This window comes from Bidens hawaiensis, unplaced genomic scaffold, assembly GCF_021521415.1.
Source record: "Bidens hawaiensis isolate Kalapana, Puna unplaced genomic scaffold, B.hawaiensis_p1.1 tig00023194_1, whole genome shotgun sequence".
In the NCBI taxonomy this organism is placed as follows: domain Eukaryota; kingdom Viridiplantae; phylum Streptophyta; class Magnoliopsida; order Asterales; family Asteraceae; genus Bidens; species Bidens hawaiensis.
This window is the reverse complement of record NW_027493626.1, coordinates 10,713-28,222: the sequence shown is the minus strand read 5'-3', so window position 1 is coordinate 28,222 and position 17,510 is coordinate 10,713. Positions and strand designations below refer to the sequence as shown.

Genomic DNA, 17,510 nt, shown 5'->3' with positions numbered 1-17,510 from the left:
AAAGTTGGATATGGGCTATGGACTCAAGGTGTAGCTGGTAAAAGCTAGCTGGGGCTTTGGGCTTGTAGAAGTAATAAAAATTAAAACTACTAAAAAAGGTAAAAACAAAAGCAATATAAAATATACGAGATTGGTTATTGTAGAAAATAGGTGTTGGGTAGAAAACGTAAGAAAAAATCATGTCCGTTTGTTTGTACATCCGACGGTTGAGATTTATCCATCCAATACAAAATGTTTTCTAATGTATAAACGGTTGAAAAGGGACAAAAAAGTAAAAGTGTGTTGTTTTTAAAATTGGATATTGCTTAAAAAGGGGATTAACGTTCGTTGTCCACATAGTCTGACTAACCAAATTGTGTGCTTCCTGATTTCACTCCACCTAAGAATAACCCAGTTGCTGATAAAAATAATGCAATACAAGATTATTGACGGAACTTCAACCAGTAAGTTCTTCGTGTTGTCTTCTTAATTAGGTTTAACGAAATTTTTTTTTCTTAATTTGATGTTTAGTTTGGTTTTTTTTTGGTTAATTGGTTAATTGTTGTATTCCGGTGCCGCCAACAGTGCAATGACGGCATGATTATGACTATTTTACAACAATATGAGAGTTTAATCGAGTTTTTTTTATATGAGTGCTATTGGTATCCTAGTGTGTTGCCGATTATGCCGATTATGTGTTGCCAACAGTGCAATGACGGCATGATTATGACTATTTAGTTTTTTTTATATGAGTGCTATTGGTATCCTAGTGAGTTTTTTTTTTTTTTTTATATGAGTGCTATTGGTATCCTAGTGCTATTGGTATCCTAGTGCTATTGGTTGGTGGTATTTTGTTGTCGTAGTTGTACGATTGTGTTGAGTGTTGTGTGTTTTGAGTGTTGTTTAGTTGACAGAGGTTCGTGTTGTAACCTGCTGCTTGCGAATTGCGCGATTGTGTTGGTTTAGTAATCCTTGTGCTGGGTTGTGTTGGTTATGGGTAGGGGTGACATGGGTGCTGTTGTTGGTTTAGTATGGGGTTTTGGTTGTGTTTGTTTAGTACGTGGGTTGTGTTGGTTGTGGGCCGGGGGGTTGACTGGGGTTGACTGTGTGTGCGGTTAAATGGGTGTTGATTGGGGTTGACTCGGTGTAGGGGGTGCTGTTGTTAGGTTTTAGGGGTGTTGTTTGTGGCTGCTGAAGTCTCAGATTTGTAGGTGGTATGTAGTTTTTTTATATTAGATAGTGTTGTTTTTTGGTGGTTTTGATTGTGTTGTATTTACTGTTTAATACAAGGTTATAACACACGTGTCAAAGTTGTATATGGAGCGAAAAATTTTATGATGGTTCTTTTTGGTAGTGTCGGTTTTGTACCTGGTTAGTAATTGCAATGTAGGTTGTGTGGCTTTTGTGTGGGTATGAGTTTGTTGGTCAGGTTGTGTGGATTCTACATTGGACGTTTGTGTGTTGTTGTGACAACGCAATTTGTGGTGTCGTAACCCTGTGTGGCTGTTATTTCGTTTTATGGCGGTGTTGGTGGCCTGGATAAATGTACGGTGAGGCTTGCCGGTTAGAGAGTTGTTCGGCCAATTATTGGTTAGTTGTAAGTAAGTAGTTTAGGTGTCGTAATAGTAACGTGCTTAGGTTGTGATGTGAAAGTGTGTTTGGTAGTCGTTGTGATGTTATTCATTGTAAGTTAATTGTTTTAATAAGATCGCTAGTAATTTACTGTTGTATGACCTATGCTTTAAAATTTATTCAGCAATCAGGAGGAAAAGTGATAGGATTGCGTTGATGACGTCTTTTAGCAAATTCAAAAACACAACTTCAAATCCAGTTGACTTGACAAGGAAAGACGAATGTATTCGCTGTTTAATACAAAGTTAGAACACACGTGATAAAGTTATAGTTGGAGCAAACATGTTTCTGAGAACAGTTCCTGGATTTGTATTTTTGTTGTTTTTTTGTTTTTGCCTAGTGTCTGGAAAAAAGTCAGCAACAAAAAGAGTGACAAGAGTCATAAATGTGGGTTTGGAAAGCACGAGGAGGAAGCCAAGAACAGGTGCATATTTATTTTTACATTAGTTGATACCGTTAATGTATTGTTAGGTGAACAGAGCCTCATAAGTTGGTTTGTTGTGTGCTGTTTGTTATTGTAGGAGTAGTGCGATGTGTGGGTGATATTGGATCAAAAACCACGGATAAGAAGCCAAGAACAGGTGCGAGTTTGTGTGCGTACTTGAAGCGTTCTGTTTATGTAGGTTGAGATAAACACTAGAAGTTGGTATGTTGTATAATTTTGTCCATTATAGGTGCTATGCAAAGTGCGGTTGATGTTGGATCTTCAAAAGCAAAGAAACGAAATGTTGATGGAGATGAGAGTTCGAAATCTGCTAGAAAAGGTTAGTGTTGTTTTAGGAAGAAATGTAGTTGAAGTAAAAAAAACCTATGTTGTGAGATTGGTTATGGTTGTGTTTAATGTTTTGTTGACTCAAACAGGTAATAAACGTGTTGCAGTTGCTGCTAATGATTCAGATGATGACTTCCAAACTCCAATGTAGAGACGAAAAGATGTTGTACAAGAAAGAGTATCAGCGGATGTGGGACCGGTAGAATTTAATAAACCAACACAAATATGATTGTATCACATGTGTCGGATGTTCTAAATCGCTTTGTTAGCCTTTCATATGAACAATTTGCAAGATTCAACTTCAATGTGTTCAAATAGTTTATCCTATTTTAAAATGCAGGTAACATATCCTATTTGTGAACATCAAACAACTCAATTGTTAAAAACGCAATCATATTTAAAAAATAAATAACTACAAAATTAAACACTTACAACGAAGTTCATGTAATTGGGGGTTGTGGTGGTGCCTTTTTGGGTTGTGCCCGGCGTTTGTTTTTTGTGTTTCCAGTGTTTAGAAAAGTTGCAGTTCAAAAATAAATTACTGATAACATCATGTGTTGTCATCTTACTTCGACCAACACATTGTATTTGTGTCTAACACAACACTCTTTTGTTAACTTCAACTTTTAATTAACATTAACAATGATCGTCACATAAATATTAGTTGTCTTAGACTGCTAGCATTCATAACATACCCTGGAAACATATAATTCCAATTATTCGAACGATACCAAAAGATCAAATTAAAAAAAAAACTTTGTAAAAGTCGCATAAAACAACTATTCCAATCAGAGCGCCATTTCAACTATGTGATATATCCTGTCAAAGACGCCTTCATCCAACTTTTCTTTAACAATATCATCCATCCTAGCATACTCACGAACTTCTCTAATTACTTCATACCTCAAAATGTTAACATCCACTAGCAACATTTTTGACATATTCTTCAATATCATATCGTTAAGTTGATTTTTTTCCATATCTGACTCAGCCGCTAAACCACTATACCAACCTTTCAATTACTTACCCTTATGTGTTTCCATGTAGCGCATTGCAAACACACCGCAATCATTAATAGCAAACGAAACACGTTTATGCAGTGTTGTTACTCCTGTCAACGACACATTAAAACCAACATTAACCAACCAACCAAAGCATTTTATTTACTATAATATTATTTTTTTTCCTAACAAAACCAACTTTTCTAGCATGCCCCAATCTCACTAACACCAAAATTTTGCTTCTTTGATGTTGATGTTACTACATTAATCACACATCGTGTTCCTCGCTTTTTAGGCATTGAAGATCCAACATCAACCACACATCGAGCAACTCCTACAAATTAAAAGAATTATAAAAAAACCATATTATTGTTTTCATTTCATAGGGTTATACATAAACAGTCTTATTGAATGCAAAAATAAACAAGCACCTGATCCTGGCTTCTCAGTCGTGGTTTTGATCCAACACTCACCACTTGCGCCTTTATTTTTTAACTTGAAAATTCAACATCAACCACACATCGCACACCTCCTACAAATTTAAAAATTATAGCAAAGCACCGTATTACTTTTCTTACGATCATAATACATTAACAGTATGATTGAATGCAAAAATAAATGCACACCGGCCTGTTCTTGGCTTTTGAGTCGTGTTTTCCGATCCAACATTAACCACTCGCGCCTTCCTTTTTGTTATAAATCATTTCTTGACACTTGACCGCCTTAAACACCAACAAAATAACATAACCAATAAGTATTCTCAGAAACATGTTTGCTGCAGCAATACATTTATCATATTAAACAGTAAAAAACCTTCGGTTTCGCTTGTCAAGTCAATTGGATTTGAGGCTTTTGTTTTGCATTAGCTAAAAGACGTCATTAACGCAATCCTATCACTTTTCCTTTTGATTGCTGAACAAAGTTTAAAGCTCGAACCATACAACATCAAATTCCTGGCAAACATATTATAAACATCAACAAAACATCAAGGTGTTTATCAGTTGACCCCCTTGCAACACATCCTAATATTAACATAACCACACTTATACCAGACACACAACTGCACAGCTTGTTTGCAACACACCTACACAACCTTCTAAAAACAAAACAAACCAACACAAACCTCGATTAGTGGATGTTTGTGTTCTTCCAAAAGGCATAAACCTTGTATGTGTTGTTATCAGAATGGGAAAGCTTCAAATGTGTGTGACATACGGTTTTAAAAGAAGGCCTATTACGACATTGTTTGGTGGGATCCGAAGCCTCCGAATCGTTCAAAGTATCAACTTTATTAAAAGTTTTTTAACCTTCTTTCGAACAAACAAAATAATTTAATGTTATCAAACCACATTTGGTTACTTGTGTAGTCCGTCTAACTGTGAATCCACCAAGTTTGGCATAGTTAAGGTAGAATGCAAGAGCTTGATCAGGGGGTTGAAAAACCATATCCATCTGTGGCCTTTTGAGAAAGTGGAACATCTGGAGTATAATACTTCATACCTGACCTAGGTGATGTTCGAACTATACCAACACCATAGTTCTCCTTGCTCAACAAATGAATCTGTAAAAGCACATTACGTAACATATCAAAACAAAATAAAACACTAGGAGGTGATTATTGTCTCTATGTATAACAAGTCAAACTAAATTAATATAAAACAACAAAAAACAAAAACAAAAAACATCTACATTAGTAATCTTACAGGTTTGTATCTAAAATAACTAAAATAACGCACACCTAATATGTTACACTGCATTTAGGATTAATCTGTAAAAAACAACACATATTGGCTAAACAACCCTAAATGTTTTCAATTTAGTAATTATATTTAGCATCACAACAGAATTATTCTGAAAAACTAGTAACCAACACATTTGTAGGGTTGGCTTAATAGTAAGATGTTTGCTATACAAATTTGGATCTTCAGGTTAGTGATTATGTGTATCATAACAACACATAGAAACCTGCAAAACAACACATGCGTATGGTTGGTGCGATAAAGGGTTTGTTTCTTGTAGCAAAATCAGAAACCCTAAACTAACGAAATCAAGGTGTTTATCAATCGACAACGGTTTGGTATTTGTGCATTACAACCTTTATGCCACTCCTAGAAAATTGAGCAATTGCTACCAAAATTTGATACCGTAAAAAACGGTAGCAATTTTAGCGACCGATTTAGCAAATTTGCTACCGAAAACCGTAGTTACTTGACACGGTAGCTAAGCGGTCGAAGATTTTGCAACCGCTTATTTTCCGTGGCTAAGCGGTCGGAGTTTTTGCAACCGGTGACTAGGTGGTCGGAATTTTTGCAACCGGTGGCTAGGCGGTCGAAGTTTTTGCAACTGGCCTAAGCGGTCGGAGTTTTTGCAACCGTTAAGCGGTCGGAATTTTTGCCACTGGTGGCTAGGCGGTCGGAGTTTTTGCAACCGTGCCTAAGCGGTCGGAATTTTTGCAACCGTATTTTAGCGGTCGGAATTTTTGCAACTTTAAACGGTAACCGGTGAGAGCTTTTGCAACCGTGCCTTGCAACCATGCCTAAACGATCGGAATTTTTGCAAATAGTTTTAGTTAACTGAATTTTATGCATTTTATTAACCAAATGTGCCACATCCCAAAACAAACAAATAAATAAAAAGCATATAAACAGGTAATTGTTCTCCATCGTATTAATCACAATCGCTGTATATACGGAGCACGTGACCAGACTTTGAACAAACTGATTTCACAATCCATCTCCATCAGTCCATCGCTCTCTGTTGAGCATTGGACGGATCGTTTCAGTTTCCGGCGACTTGTCATCTTCTCCGACTAACTCCGGTTGAGCAAATCTTCAGCGGCGATGTTTTCTTCAATTTTCCTCTCTAGGTAACAGATCGCGTCAATTTCCGACGAATTCGAGCTAGGAATCCGTACACATTGGATGATAAACGGAATCGAGGTATGCTTATAGCTTTTAATTTCTAAACCTAATTAGCAATTGAGATTCGTTCACGTTGATTTCATGTGATTTACAAACTCTAAAATAGGGTTCATATTAAGTTTATCATCCACTGTTTAACTAGCAATCGATATTTATTCACTATTTTGAAGTAATAAGACCTCTAAATTAGGGCTCATATACTGTTTATCATCCACTGTGTCAATCAATTGAAGATCCAAGATCATATATAAACATATAACTATAATTCTCATAAACCAATACTCTATTAACTTATTGTGTTCCCTCGAAGTATGGAGATTATGGTGGCAAATGCCTTACAAGCATAACTTGAAGTACTGCTGTAGAGGTTTGATTTCTTGTTTCAACTCTTCATATTGTTTCAACATCGAATAGTCTAATGTGGTTTAAAGCTGTATTAATATGATTGTGCAGATAGTTGATAAGCTTCAACGATATATTGAAGACGGTGACATGGTAAGAAGTCACCAAGAATATATTCTTTTTCTAGATATAAGTTTCATTTTTTTGTCCTACGTTTAGTTAATAATATGATATGACACAACCAAAGCTGCCCAACATTTTGTGTTACATTTCATGATTTGCCTTCTAACTCATTATGTGTTATTGTGCTTCACCAGATAGTGAAGGAAATTGGTGAAGATTTGTCCGGATGTAAAAATGTGGTCTGCCAAATCGATTTTGTAAGTTAGTTTTTACAAGTTGGTTTGAAAACGCCCGTATGAATATTAATGTAGTGTATGTATTTGTAACAGTGCAGCGTACTAGTGTGTCGTTGACTATCAATGAATAGGCTTGTAAACGAACTGAGTGAACACAAACACTTAATTGGAAAAATATTTGTGTTCATGTTTGTTCGTTTAACAGGTGATAAACATATATAAATGAACATGTATGAACAAACGTAAACGGACACAACAAACATAAACACACATAAATGGGCGAACGAAAGATGTGTCAATGTTCGTTCTTTTAATTAAATGGGCTCAAACTTTTGGTTCGTGTTTGTTCGTTTATTAGTGAAAATTATGACTCAGATGTTCGAGCTGAGTGAGCTGACACTAGACTTTTCCTAACATAGAAGGAGGTTAAAATCATAGTAGCCTCTAATGAATTTTTAACTGCAATAATCCTCCAACCGGAAAGTACAAACGTAAAACTGCCACCATAAATCCTCAAATTCAGAATCTCGACAGTTACAAAAGCAGGTAACACGTTCAAAATGCTATAACTTTCTTTTAAACAATCGTTTTTGCTACACTTTCCTAAAACTGATTACTCATTTGCAGGTTCATCAACATACTGATGCATTCGTCTTCGAAACATTCACACGAGCCCTACGGTTTTCGATCCTTGAAAGAAATATCAAAATGCGTGTTTGTTTCCTTATGAACGTTAACAAATCCCATCTCAACATAACCACCTTATGGAAAAGACGAGCCGTTTCCGATCCGATTCCCCGAAGACCACCCATTTTCCAACAACCCAAACTTCTTATTCCAGATTTTCTCAAAGAAAGTAAAAGAGATTGAGTTTACGGTTCCGTTTGCTGCCAAGGGTGTGTCACGATTTTCTTCGGTTTCGAATAATGGGATTGTTGGGTGGTATTTGGGTCTGGTCAAGACCCGACTCATTTTGACAAAAAGCATTACTTCTGCGCTTATTTATACTGCTGCTGATTTGTCTTCTCACGTATCTTATTATTATTATTATTATTATTATTATTATTATTATTATTATTATTATTATTATTATTATTATTATTATTATTATTGTTATTATTTGATTGTATGATAATTAGTTGTATAGTAAAATGTAGGCTTAAATTATTATTTAGCTAATTATTTTGGGTGAAATTAGTTGTTTTAGTAAGCAATTTGAGCCTGATCTGTTCACTTTTATTTTTCGTGGTGAACCGAAAATGACCTGTTTGTTCGTATATTAAACGGACGAACATGAACAATAAATCCCGTTCGATTGATTAAATGAATGGACATGAATAAAGGCCGCGCTCAATCATTTATGCTTGGGAGTTGGGACATTCGGTAACGTGCTCGTTTCTGTTTGTTCATTTGCGTTAGTTAATGTCCTTTCGTTTACATTCGCTCATGTTCGTTCTGTTATGCTCGCTTGAGCTGTTAACACACGAGCCCATTAAATTAGGTAAGCCAATAGACTGTGTTTTTACTAAAATAATTTTAGTGAAGCATTTGTTGTATACGCATCTCTATAGTTTTCTCTTGAACTAATGGGAAGACTGGAATATGTTAAACTTTCCTCAAATATGTTGTACTTTTAACAGCTTTTAGTATTTTGTTTAGTTACTATTTTGTTCACTGCTTAGTAACCCCCCCCCCCCCCCCCCCCCCAACACACACAGACAGTTTTTTTTCTCTTGCCAGGCATAGCATGAGGAGTCACTACAGTTGGTGCCACCACTGGTTCAAAAGTCAATGCAAGCTTAAAAGGTAAAGTCAAAATGAGTTTTATGACATGCATATTCTTTTGAATTAAACATAGATTATAGAATTTATCAACCTTAAAGCACAGGAAAAATTATCTCTCATAACACTTATTTCAAAATTCACATTTGATATGATTGTATTATGAAACTATAATAACACGTGAGCCATTTGTCAGAATATGCTGAAGCCTCTCTGGTCAAGAAAAAGATTGAAGGAATAGAGTCAAATACAAAGCTATTGCTTTAGTTGGACACACACAGAGAAGTATATGATGGGCTGATATTCGAAGTATGTTAGTTTTGGTTTTTGATTAATGTATATAGATAGAATAACATCTTTTTTATTTGGTTTTAGAACTCGCATAACATTTTGTTAATATTGAACATCTTTGATACAAGTTATTAGTTTGATTTGTGTTTGCATTTATATGTGTATGATTATCCAAGTATTTGTATATAAAAAATTCGGTAATTGTTTTTAAGCAGAAAAAGGTTTGTACTGCATCGTGACCAAAAACGTCCAGGATTTGCGACTGCAGCAGTTGTTGCAAAACTTGCGACTGCTAGGGTGGTCGCAAATATTCCGACTGAGGGGCGGTAGCAAAATTTGCGACTGCATGAGCGGTGGCAAAATTTCCGACGGCAGGAGTGGTGGAAAATTTTCCGACGGCAGCAGTGGTCGCAAAATTTGCCACAGCAGAAATGGTCGCAAAACAGTCGCAAAACAGTCGCAACAGAGCAATTGTGACCTGCGTTTTTCCAACCGCATTTTTGGTCGCAAGACGGTCGCAACAGGGCAATTGCGACCGTTTTGCGACCGAAATGGCTGTAGCAAATGCCTAGATATCTAGTAGTGTGCGTAGCAAAACAATTGAACAATAAAATATTGATAAACAAATATAAGTACCTGGTTCAACCGGATTGATCATTCCAATTGTGAAAAAATTTGAATGTAGATAGCATGAAAGATCGTGGAAGAGATTGAGGAAATTGTAACGGACCTGGTGCTTAATTACAAGAATTGAATAGATTAGATTTTACAATATTACCCTTTTTAATTTAATTATTAATTTTTATTTACTCTATTCTGATTGGTTCTAATATTTCTCACCAAAATAACACTTTCTATTTGATCTTTCTTCTAAAATATACAGGGGTAAATAGTTTTTTCACCACCGACTTTTCAACTTGTTTGCGGTTTTGGCTTTATAGGCTAACTTCATCCACTATCTTCATGAGAGATATGGATGAAGTTAGTTTAAGAGACTAAAACCCCAACTAAATTTAAACGTTAAGGGTTAATTCGTCAAAAAGTTTCATTTTAAGCTGAAAGGACTATGGGACGTAAATCAAGTGGACTAAAAGAGCACTTTACTCACGTAAATGGATTTCTAGAACATGGTTAATTTTGATCAACTTTTGAATCATTCTTTGTTAGTTAGGTTGGTAATGTGAGATGACACCACTATCAACAATTTATTTCTCTCTGCTGTGTTTTTCAGATTTTTCCACATACAAAAAAGACGTTGTTGATGTTGAAATCCCACCAAATTTATGACACGACTTAAGCATGTTGCGTGATATTTGAGTTTCATTTATGGTCAAGGAATGAAACAATGTTGTTTGACCTTTTGTATTCAATCAACTAACATATATATTATGCTTCAAGCTATCTCGTTACCAGGTTGGTCTATGCATTGTAAAGTTTATGTATTTTAATTTACCATATTATATAACATTTAAGCCGCAACTTTAGTATACAAATAAATCAAGAGAGGCGTTAATGCAAGCGATAATCATTGTGACCATGTGATTTATTTAAAAGGCTCGAAACGTGAAAATATTCAACAAAAGTTGAATTTAAACTAATATCTAATTATATTTAATATCAAAAAGCATAGATAGAAATCGAACACGAAAGTCTGTAATTAAGAAAAAAAAACCTATATAATGAAATTTTGGGTTATTAAAAATGAACCTGTAAACTCGAATTAGGAGCTTATTTCAATTAGGGATTCAATGCGAACATCCCGAAGTTCAAATTTCGCATTATTCGATTCAAATAACGGACACCCCTGACTAACATGCATCCACAGTTGTGAAAGTGAAAAGAGTAAAGAACACAATATCTTAACTGACTTTTTTGGTGTAGCATTGATTTGTGAATTTCAAGGCTAATTGGCCAAACCACTTCTTGCCTTCTTGAAAATGTTTCTCATGTGAGTCAGGCTTAGATCATCAATACAATATAAACAATTGGTATCACGTCTCAGGAATGCTCACTCGGACACAAGGGTAGTTCCAATTTCCAATCACGGTTAAAAAAAAAGAAAGAAAAAAGGGCTAATTACCACTTCTTGGGTTTGTATGTTGTAATCGGTGGTTGTATGCTACGGAATTCTCATGTTCTAGTACGTTGTGGTGTTTGTTAATTATTATAGTTAAAAACTGAATAAAATAATTGCATAACGCGTCAATGATAATAATTATTAATTGCACACACTTTTGATCAAGTATGATAACAAAGTCGGAAAGAGAGGCCATCCAGCTCGTAAAAGCAAAAGAGTTTGCATACAGAATTTGGTAGGTGCGGTTTTTGAGTAATAATGGTAGACCCTCAAGAAACCAACTTTATCATATCATCATAAGTTTTCAACTTTCGAAATTACTTAAAAAAATGTATTTACTTCAATGTTTATTTATTGCTATAACACAAAATCCCGTAAAGCACAGGACGAAGAAGCTAGGTGAAATAGGTTGTGGGACACCCAATGATGGCGTACACAATAAGAAAGCGAAATAGACTTCAATACATTATCCAATGTTAGAAATTACTTATTGTAAAGATATAATTTGTTATAGTACGTTATTAACAATTTTGAATAACACTATAGATATGATTTATAGTACTATTGAATATATATACGTTACTAATAGTTTGTCATGTTAGCTTATCCTAATAGGTGTTACGCGCTTACACCAAATGTTTGTTCATAATACTTTACTTTGTGACTGGATTAAAAAAAAGTACACTTCTTCAGTTCTTTGGGTGGCAGACTGCCGGCTTTGGAAAATCCCATAAAAGGCGTCTTTGGTGAAATGGAACATGTATGTAAAGTCCATGGCTTGTGATCTTTGCAAGAAAGCCAAACTTCGGATAACATGTTGATTCATTGTAGCCATGCCAATCAAGTTTGGAAGGATGTAAAAGATCGGTGCAATATCGATGTGATAGCCAGAAACGCTATTCAATAGAAACTTAGCTTCAAATCAAGGTGTGTAAAAAACTTGCCTCGGTTTGATCTTGACTACCTAGTGGTTCTTAAGGAAAGCTCGGATTGGTAGGGTATTCGACAGCCCAAGGGTGCAGAGAAAATTGTGGAGATAAATGCTAATGCATTCTTGTGGATCGCTAATAGATCAAAATAACTGATTTCATGGATTAATTGGTGTGACTTTGAGATGAACTTGCTATGACAGATGTTTTAATAATATGTATCATATATCAAACTTTCTGTTAAAAAAATATATTGAGTTAACTAAACTTGTCATCTAGATAATGAATTTTATGTCTAAATGGCTTCACTTCACTTCTCTTAGGGTATTTAATTTCTCTTTTAGGTAGCTAATGAGAACTAATGGTGCATTTGTCATTATAAAGTATTTGCTTACAACATAAACAAGTTATTGTTACAAAGTTATCTGCATCATTTAGTTCCTTTAACGTGTTTAAGTGGTTTGAATATTTCAAAGGCAAATTAAGCAAGGATTAACTTCCAATCCCTTCAAAAACTCATTATGATGCATTATAAAATGCATATTATAGGGAGTAAAACTGTCATCTTCAATGTTAATTTTTTTCAAAAAAAAAATCTCTTAGTTAATTTTTATTTTTTGACAAAAAAAAAACTTCTAAAAGTGTATAAAAGCTCTTCCAAATTTATTACTTTTAAAAAAATAAACATATTTTTAGGTGGTTCTTAAAGTTCTCACATTCATAGGGGTTCTTAAAATATCCCAATTACCTTATATATATATAATAATATATACACAAGTATTAATCAATAAACTATTGTGCTCCACTTATAAAACCAGAACTCTCCCACATTTGTTAGCATCAAATTATCCCTTTCTCTCTTTTTCTCTCCACAAACACACATTATGGAAATATACAAGGGGTGGGTTCTGTTGTTGGTGTTTGTTACTAGTAGCATATCATGTTTAGCGAAAGTTTATACCGTTGGAGAATCTAATGGTTGGTCACTTAGCGTTGATTATAGCACTTGGACTTCTGGCAAAACATTCAAAGTTGGAGATAGCCTTGGTAATATTAATATGCCAATTCACATAATAAACATATGTTTTGTAACCATAATAATATTTCTTTATTTCCTTATGTTTTTGGCTAGTGTTTAAGTATGATAGTAGTCACACAGTAGCTGAAGTGAGCTCAGACGATTATGAAGCATGTAACGTCGCGAACTCCATAAACTCGTACTCTTCTAGTCCCACAACTGTTGCTCTAAACACCACGGGCACACATTACTTCGTTTGCGGTGTACCTAGCCACTGCGGTGGTGGGATGAAGGTGTCGGTTCCGGTCACTGGCGGTGGTGATGGTGGTGGTGCTACTACAGCTCCATCTGGGACCGGAGGTTCTACTTCAGACAAGCCGACTCCTACCCCATCAACCACGGGGAAGGCTCCGGCGTCATCATCGGTAACCGTTTCTCCAGTTGTAGGAGTTTGGTTTGGTTTGGTTTCACTGTTGGTTATGTTTGTTGTTGCTTGAGTTCTCTTGCCAGGATAGAGGCAGTGCTATGTTGGGATTTTTATTTATGTGCTTGAATTCATCAGTAAATAATATGTATTGATCATTTGATGTGTCTTGGTATTAATTTCAGTAATAATTTTCATTTTTGTTAATCAAATTTAAATTTGAAAATATATGCATTTAATAGAATGTAACTAATGTAATTTTATGAAAAAGCTTCGTTAAGGGCATCAACTTTTGGGGTGAAATGTGAAAAACAGAAAAACGTGTCATGTGAATGTCACGTAGGCAGTGGAAGGTTTCGAATTTCACACCTAAAAAATATGATGGTCAGTTAAGATGCATTTTATAAATTATCGATTAAATAATAACTTTAACTAAAAAGGTTACAAACTATCATCCCCCTACACCCACTGACTACATGCACCGCACCACCGCCCAACGCCCTCCTTGCATCGGTGTTTCACGCCCTTGTTGCCTATGTGACAAACACTGAACCCCTCTGACATGGTTCATAATGGATGGTCTAAGCCCTATCATAAGAAAAACGATGAATCGTTGTGTTGATCAACAAAAATAATGAGAAAAGTTAATTTTAGACCAAGTGAATGATAGGGTAATGTATTTTCATATTTTTGTTAGGAATGATTGTAAAGTACTTTAATTAACATTAAGGTTACTTATCATGAACTTATAGTCTTATTTTGTTAGTCAATTATAAAAATCCGAGTTTTTTTTATTTTCATAATAAAAGTTAGTAAAAGTAAGTTATTAATATATACTTTAGTATTAAATAATTAATTTTGTAATCATAAAAATATCCATGTACAGAAAGTGGAATGATGACATTATACGTATAACATTATGAGGAAAAACATGCGTTCTCGAGCTTTTAATTAAAAGAAAGAAAAATATAAGATTGGATAGAATAGGAGAAAAAAAGAAAGTACATGCATATAATGCATTCTCAAGTTTAATGAAAAATAAAAGAAAGGGGAAAAAAAGAAATGGTTAATTACATTCTTTAGTTTAAATGAAAAGAAAAGAAAAGAAAAAAATGTGTAATTTTACAAATATAGCCTTTTTAAAACAATTATTAGATGTAGATTGAAGGGTAAAGTGGTAATTTTAAATATTTATTCTTTCCTTTCTTTCCAAATCATGCCAAATTGGCAAAAAAAACTTCGGGACTTAAAACACCCAAGTTTTTCTATCATTTCCTATCATTTCTTTTCTAAAAAGAATTTAAGAATGAAAATTCTAACTAAAATCTTATCATTTCTTTTCTTATCTCATAAAAAAAAACTCAAGGATACAGATAAAAGAGATAGTTAGTTGAAGTGCGCACCTTTAGTTTGTCGTCAATATCTTGGTTGTCACTTGTCACATTCCTACCAAGAAAATTATTTTAAGAACGAAATATAGTTTTGATCTCTTTTTTCTTTTAACAAATGGCATGGTGCTTTTGGGTTATTTTAAATTTAAATGGCTGTAGTTTTTATTTCGTTTGAAAAGAATGCAAGTTTTTAAAGAAAGTATGTATGATTCAAAATAATGTTTGCATATGAACAAAAGGCAAGCTAAATAAAACGAATTTATATTTCACAATTTTTTTATTCTTTTTTTTAGAATAATCAAATTATCAAATATACAATATCAAATTATCGATCAACCACCTTTATTCACGTCAACTTTGATAAAAGGGATGTGCCCCACCGGCATCCCACGTTCCCAGCCCGAAAGGAATTGCAAATGAAAGGAATTCATGTTCTATCCTGACATGCTTCAAGCTTCCAAGAAATTTATATCGCACTTCCTGGTACCTGCTTGAGTTAGCGTAAGCGGCTCGATTTTAGTTTTTGTTATTTTGTAATCTTTAGGATTTTATATTATAATAAAAACATAAATTTGTAGTGTGTAAAATGTAAATAACAAGGTTGTTCAGAAGTCACTTTGTACGACGAGACATGTGGTTAGTGATGCACAAAAAAGTGAAACATCCGTAAGAGAGTAGTTGGTTGTTTACATCAAAAAATAGGATTGCAATTTGCTAAAAAGAAATACATTGGGAAAAATCTGGTTATTATTATAATTAAAAATTAAAATGAAAACTAATTATACGGGTATGAGAATATGTTTGGTTTTAACTTTTAGCAAATTAATAAACTTTGAGTGTTTGTGTTTTACAAAAATTTTGACTAATAAACGTAAGTTTAGAGCTCATAAATATATTTTACTAGGAAATTTAAATCAAAAGAATGGGTATAAAGTGTCAATTGTGGAGCTTAAATCATATTATTCTTAGTTTTCTGGAGATGTAAATGTTTATGAAGATGCATTTTCTTTCAAAACAAATGGTTTATCCAAAAACAAATGATTTTAAGTTCAAAATTAAACCTTTGATGTTTTTGATTTCTATGTTTATGAAAATTTAACAAATATTCTGAAAATTTGAACACAAACGTTTTGACCATAGTAGTATCAAATGATGATCTAGGTTAGACATCAGGATCTTCTGAGGGTAATGTTGTAAGACAAAAGAATAGAGATTAGAAGGTCCAATAGATTTGTTATTTCTTTATAGTCTTAATGACTTTGTTGTTCAAAGTAAAGCTAAATATGGTATTGAAACGTCTGTTTACACTAGGCTAAGTGATGATAGTTCATGTTTGTGTCGATGTTTGATAAATATATAGTTTCTATGTCTTTTTGAGAAGCATTTTTGGATGAGAGCTGAGTTAGAGCCATGGGTGATGAAATGAAAGCTTTTAATTTGTGATATTTAAATATCTTTAAAAATTTTATAGGATAATTTTTATGAGCACCATTTCCCATGGATTTCTAATTTTCTATGGCGTTTAATTTGTGATATATGGATACCCATATATTACTACCTCAGCCAAGCCCAAAACCCAACCCTAACCCATACCCAAACGTAAACCAAAGCCCACGTTCCACATTTCCATGGGCCCATGCGTATTGTTGTTATCTTTTATTTATTTTATTTTAGCTTTCTCTCTCTCTTGGTGAAGTAGTGTCTTTAGTAATGGATAGTGAAATTTTCATTTCCATTATGTTCATGTATCTTTCTTTCAGTTTCATTGTAAGCTTTTAATAGACCGTTACATGAATGAAATGAATATGAATTAGACTCATTCCCCCCTAATTATATCTTTGTTTCCTTTCTAAATTTTTCTTAGGTATATATGACTTTGCTTCTTATATTAAGTGCAAAACAACACGTCTTCATCTCTACGCGACCACCTAACATGCTGTCTCGTTAATCAACACCATCAGTCACAAACCATGGTTAAATTAATCATTATGTAATCAAAACGAGAAGAAATTAAAGAAAACTATTTTCAAATTGGTAAAGCAAGCCTATTCGCCTTTAAAGGGCCTCTTTCAAAATCCAAAGGGCTCGTATATTCAAAAGTTTGCTAGATAGTAATCAATCGAGTTTAACATAAGTAAAGCCACATTCGCCATGTTGAGTTTTCTGGCTTGACAAATCAATAAAATGAGACGTAGACATAAGTAAAGGGGAACTAGGATGAGACAGGTGGAGAGCGGGGTTTCGGATGGGTAAAAGCTAGAGGTGTTAAAACATCGAAACTGTCCCAACCATAACAATTTAAAAAAAACTGAGTTCCACTATTCGATAATGGTATGGAACCTGTCCAAATATTAAAAAGTAATAAATAAATATTTTAAAAACGTATAGATTTATAAAAAATGTAACTATTTTTAGGAACCAAAATATGAAATTATAAATATAACACTTATGGTTTTCAAATCTCGATAGTTAGACAAAAAAAAACAAATCGTCAATTATAACTCCATATAACGTACATCCATAAAAAAGGTGGTTAGTGTTATTACGAAAGATCAATTACAAAATGACACCTTTCAAAACAATAGTCTAGTT

The 17,510-nt window shown here is 34.0% G+C and overlaps 1 protein-coding gene and 2 long non-coding RNA genes across 3 annotated transcripts; 2 read left to right on the top strand and 1 right to left on the bottom strand.

Annotated features, from left to right (window-relative positions):
- Positions 1 to 3,176: 3,176 nt before the first annotated feature.
- LOC143566988 (uncharacterized) lies at positions 3,177 to 4,439 on the bottom strand. Its single transcript, XR_013141324.1, has 3 exons — positions 4,011 to 4,439; positions 3,816 to 3,916; positions 3,177 to 3,718 (listed from the first exon to the last, which is right to left on the bottom strand). It is a non-coding gene; the product is annotated as an uncharacterized LOC143566988 (long non-coding RNA).
- Positions 4,440 to 6,486: 2,047 nt separating this feature from the next.
- On the top strand, positions 6,487 to 9,074 carry LOC143566987 (uncharacterized). The gene is made up of 3 exons (XR_013141323.1): positions 6,487 to 6,800; positions 6,965 to 7,027; positions 8,985 to 9,074. It is a non-coding gene; the product is annotated as an uncharacterized LOC143566987 (long non-coding RNA).
- A 3,874-nt stretch (positions 9,075 to 12,948) lies between these two features.
- LOC143566986 (stellacyanin-like) lies at positions 12,949 to 13,650 on the top strand. Its single transcript, XM_077053522.1, has 2 exons — positions 12,949 to 13,132; positions 13,218 to 13,650. The coding sequence occupies exons 1-2, from the start codon at positions 12,970 to 12,972 to the stop codon at positions 13,598 to 13,600; spliced, it is 546 nt and encodes a 181-aa protein (XP_076909637.1). The 5' UTR covers positions 12,949 to 12,969; the 3' UTR covers positions 13,601 to 13,650.
- The last annotated feature ends 3,860 nt before the right edge of the window (positions 13,651 to 17,510 follow it).

Excerpts from the sequence above, each read along its gene's own strand:
- LOC143566986 (XM_077053522.1), top strand. The coding sequence starts at position 12,970 with ATGGAAATATACAAGGGGTGGGTTCTGTTGTTGGTGTTTGTTACTAGT. Across the intron at positions 13,133-13,217 it reads CAAAGTTGGAGATAGCCTTG|TGTTTAAGTATGATAGTAGT; the intron begins GTAATATTAATA and ends GTTTTTGGCTAG.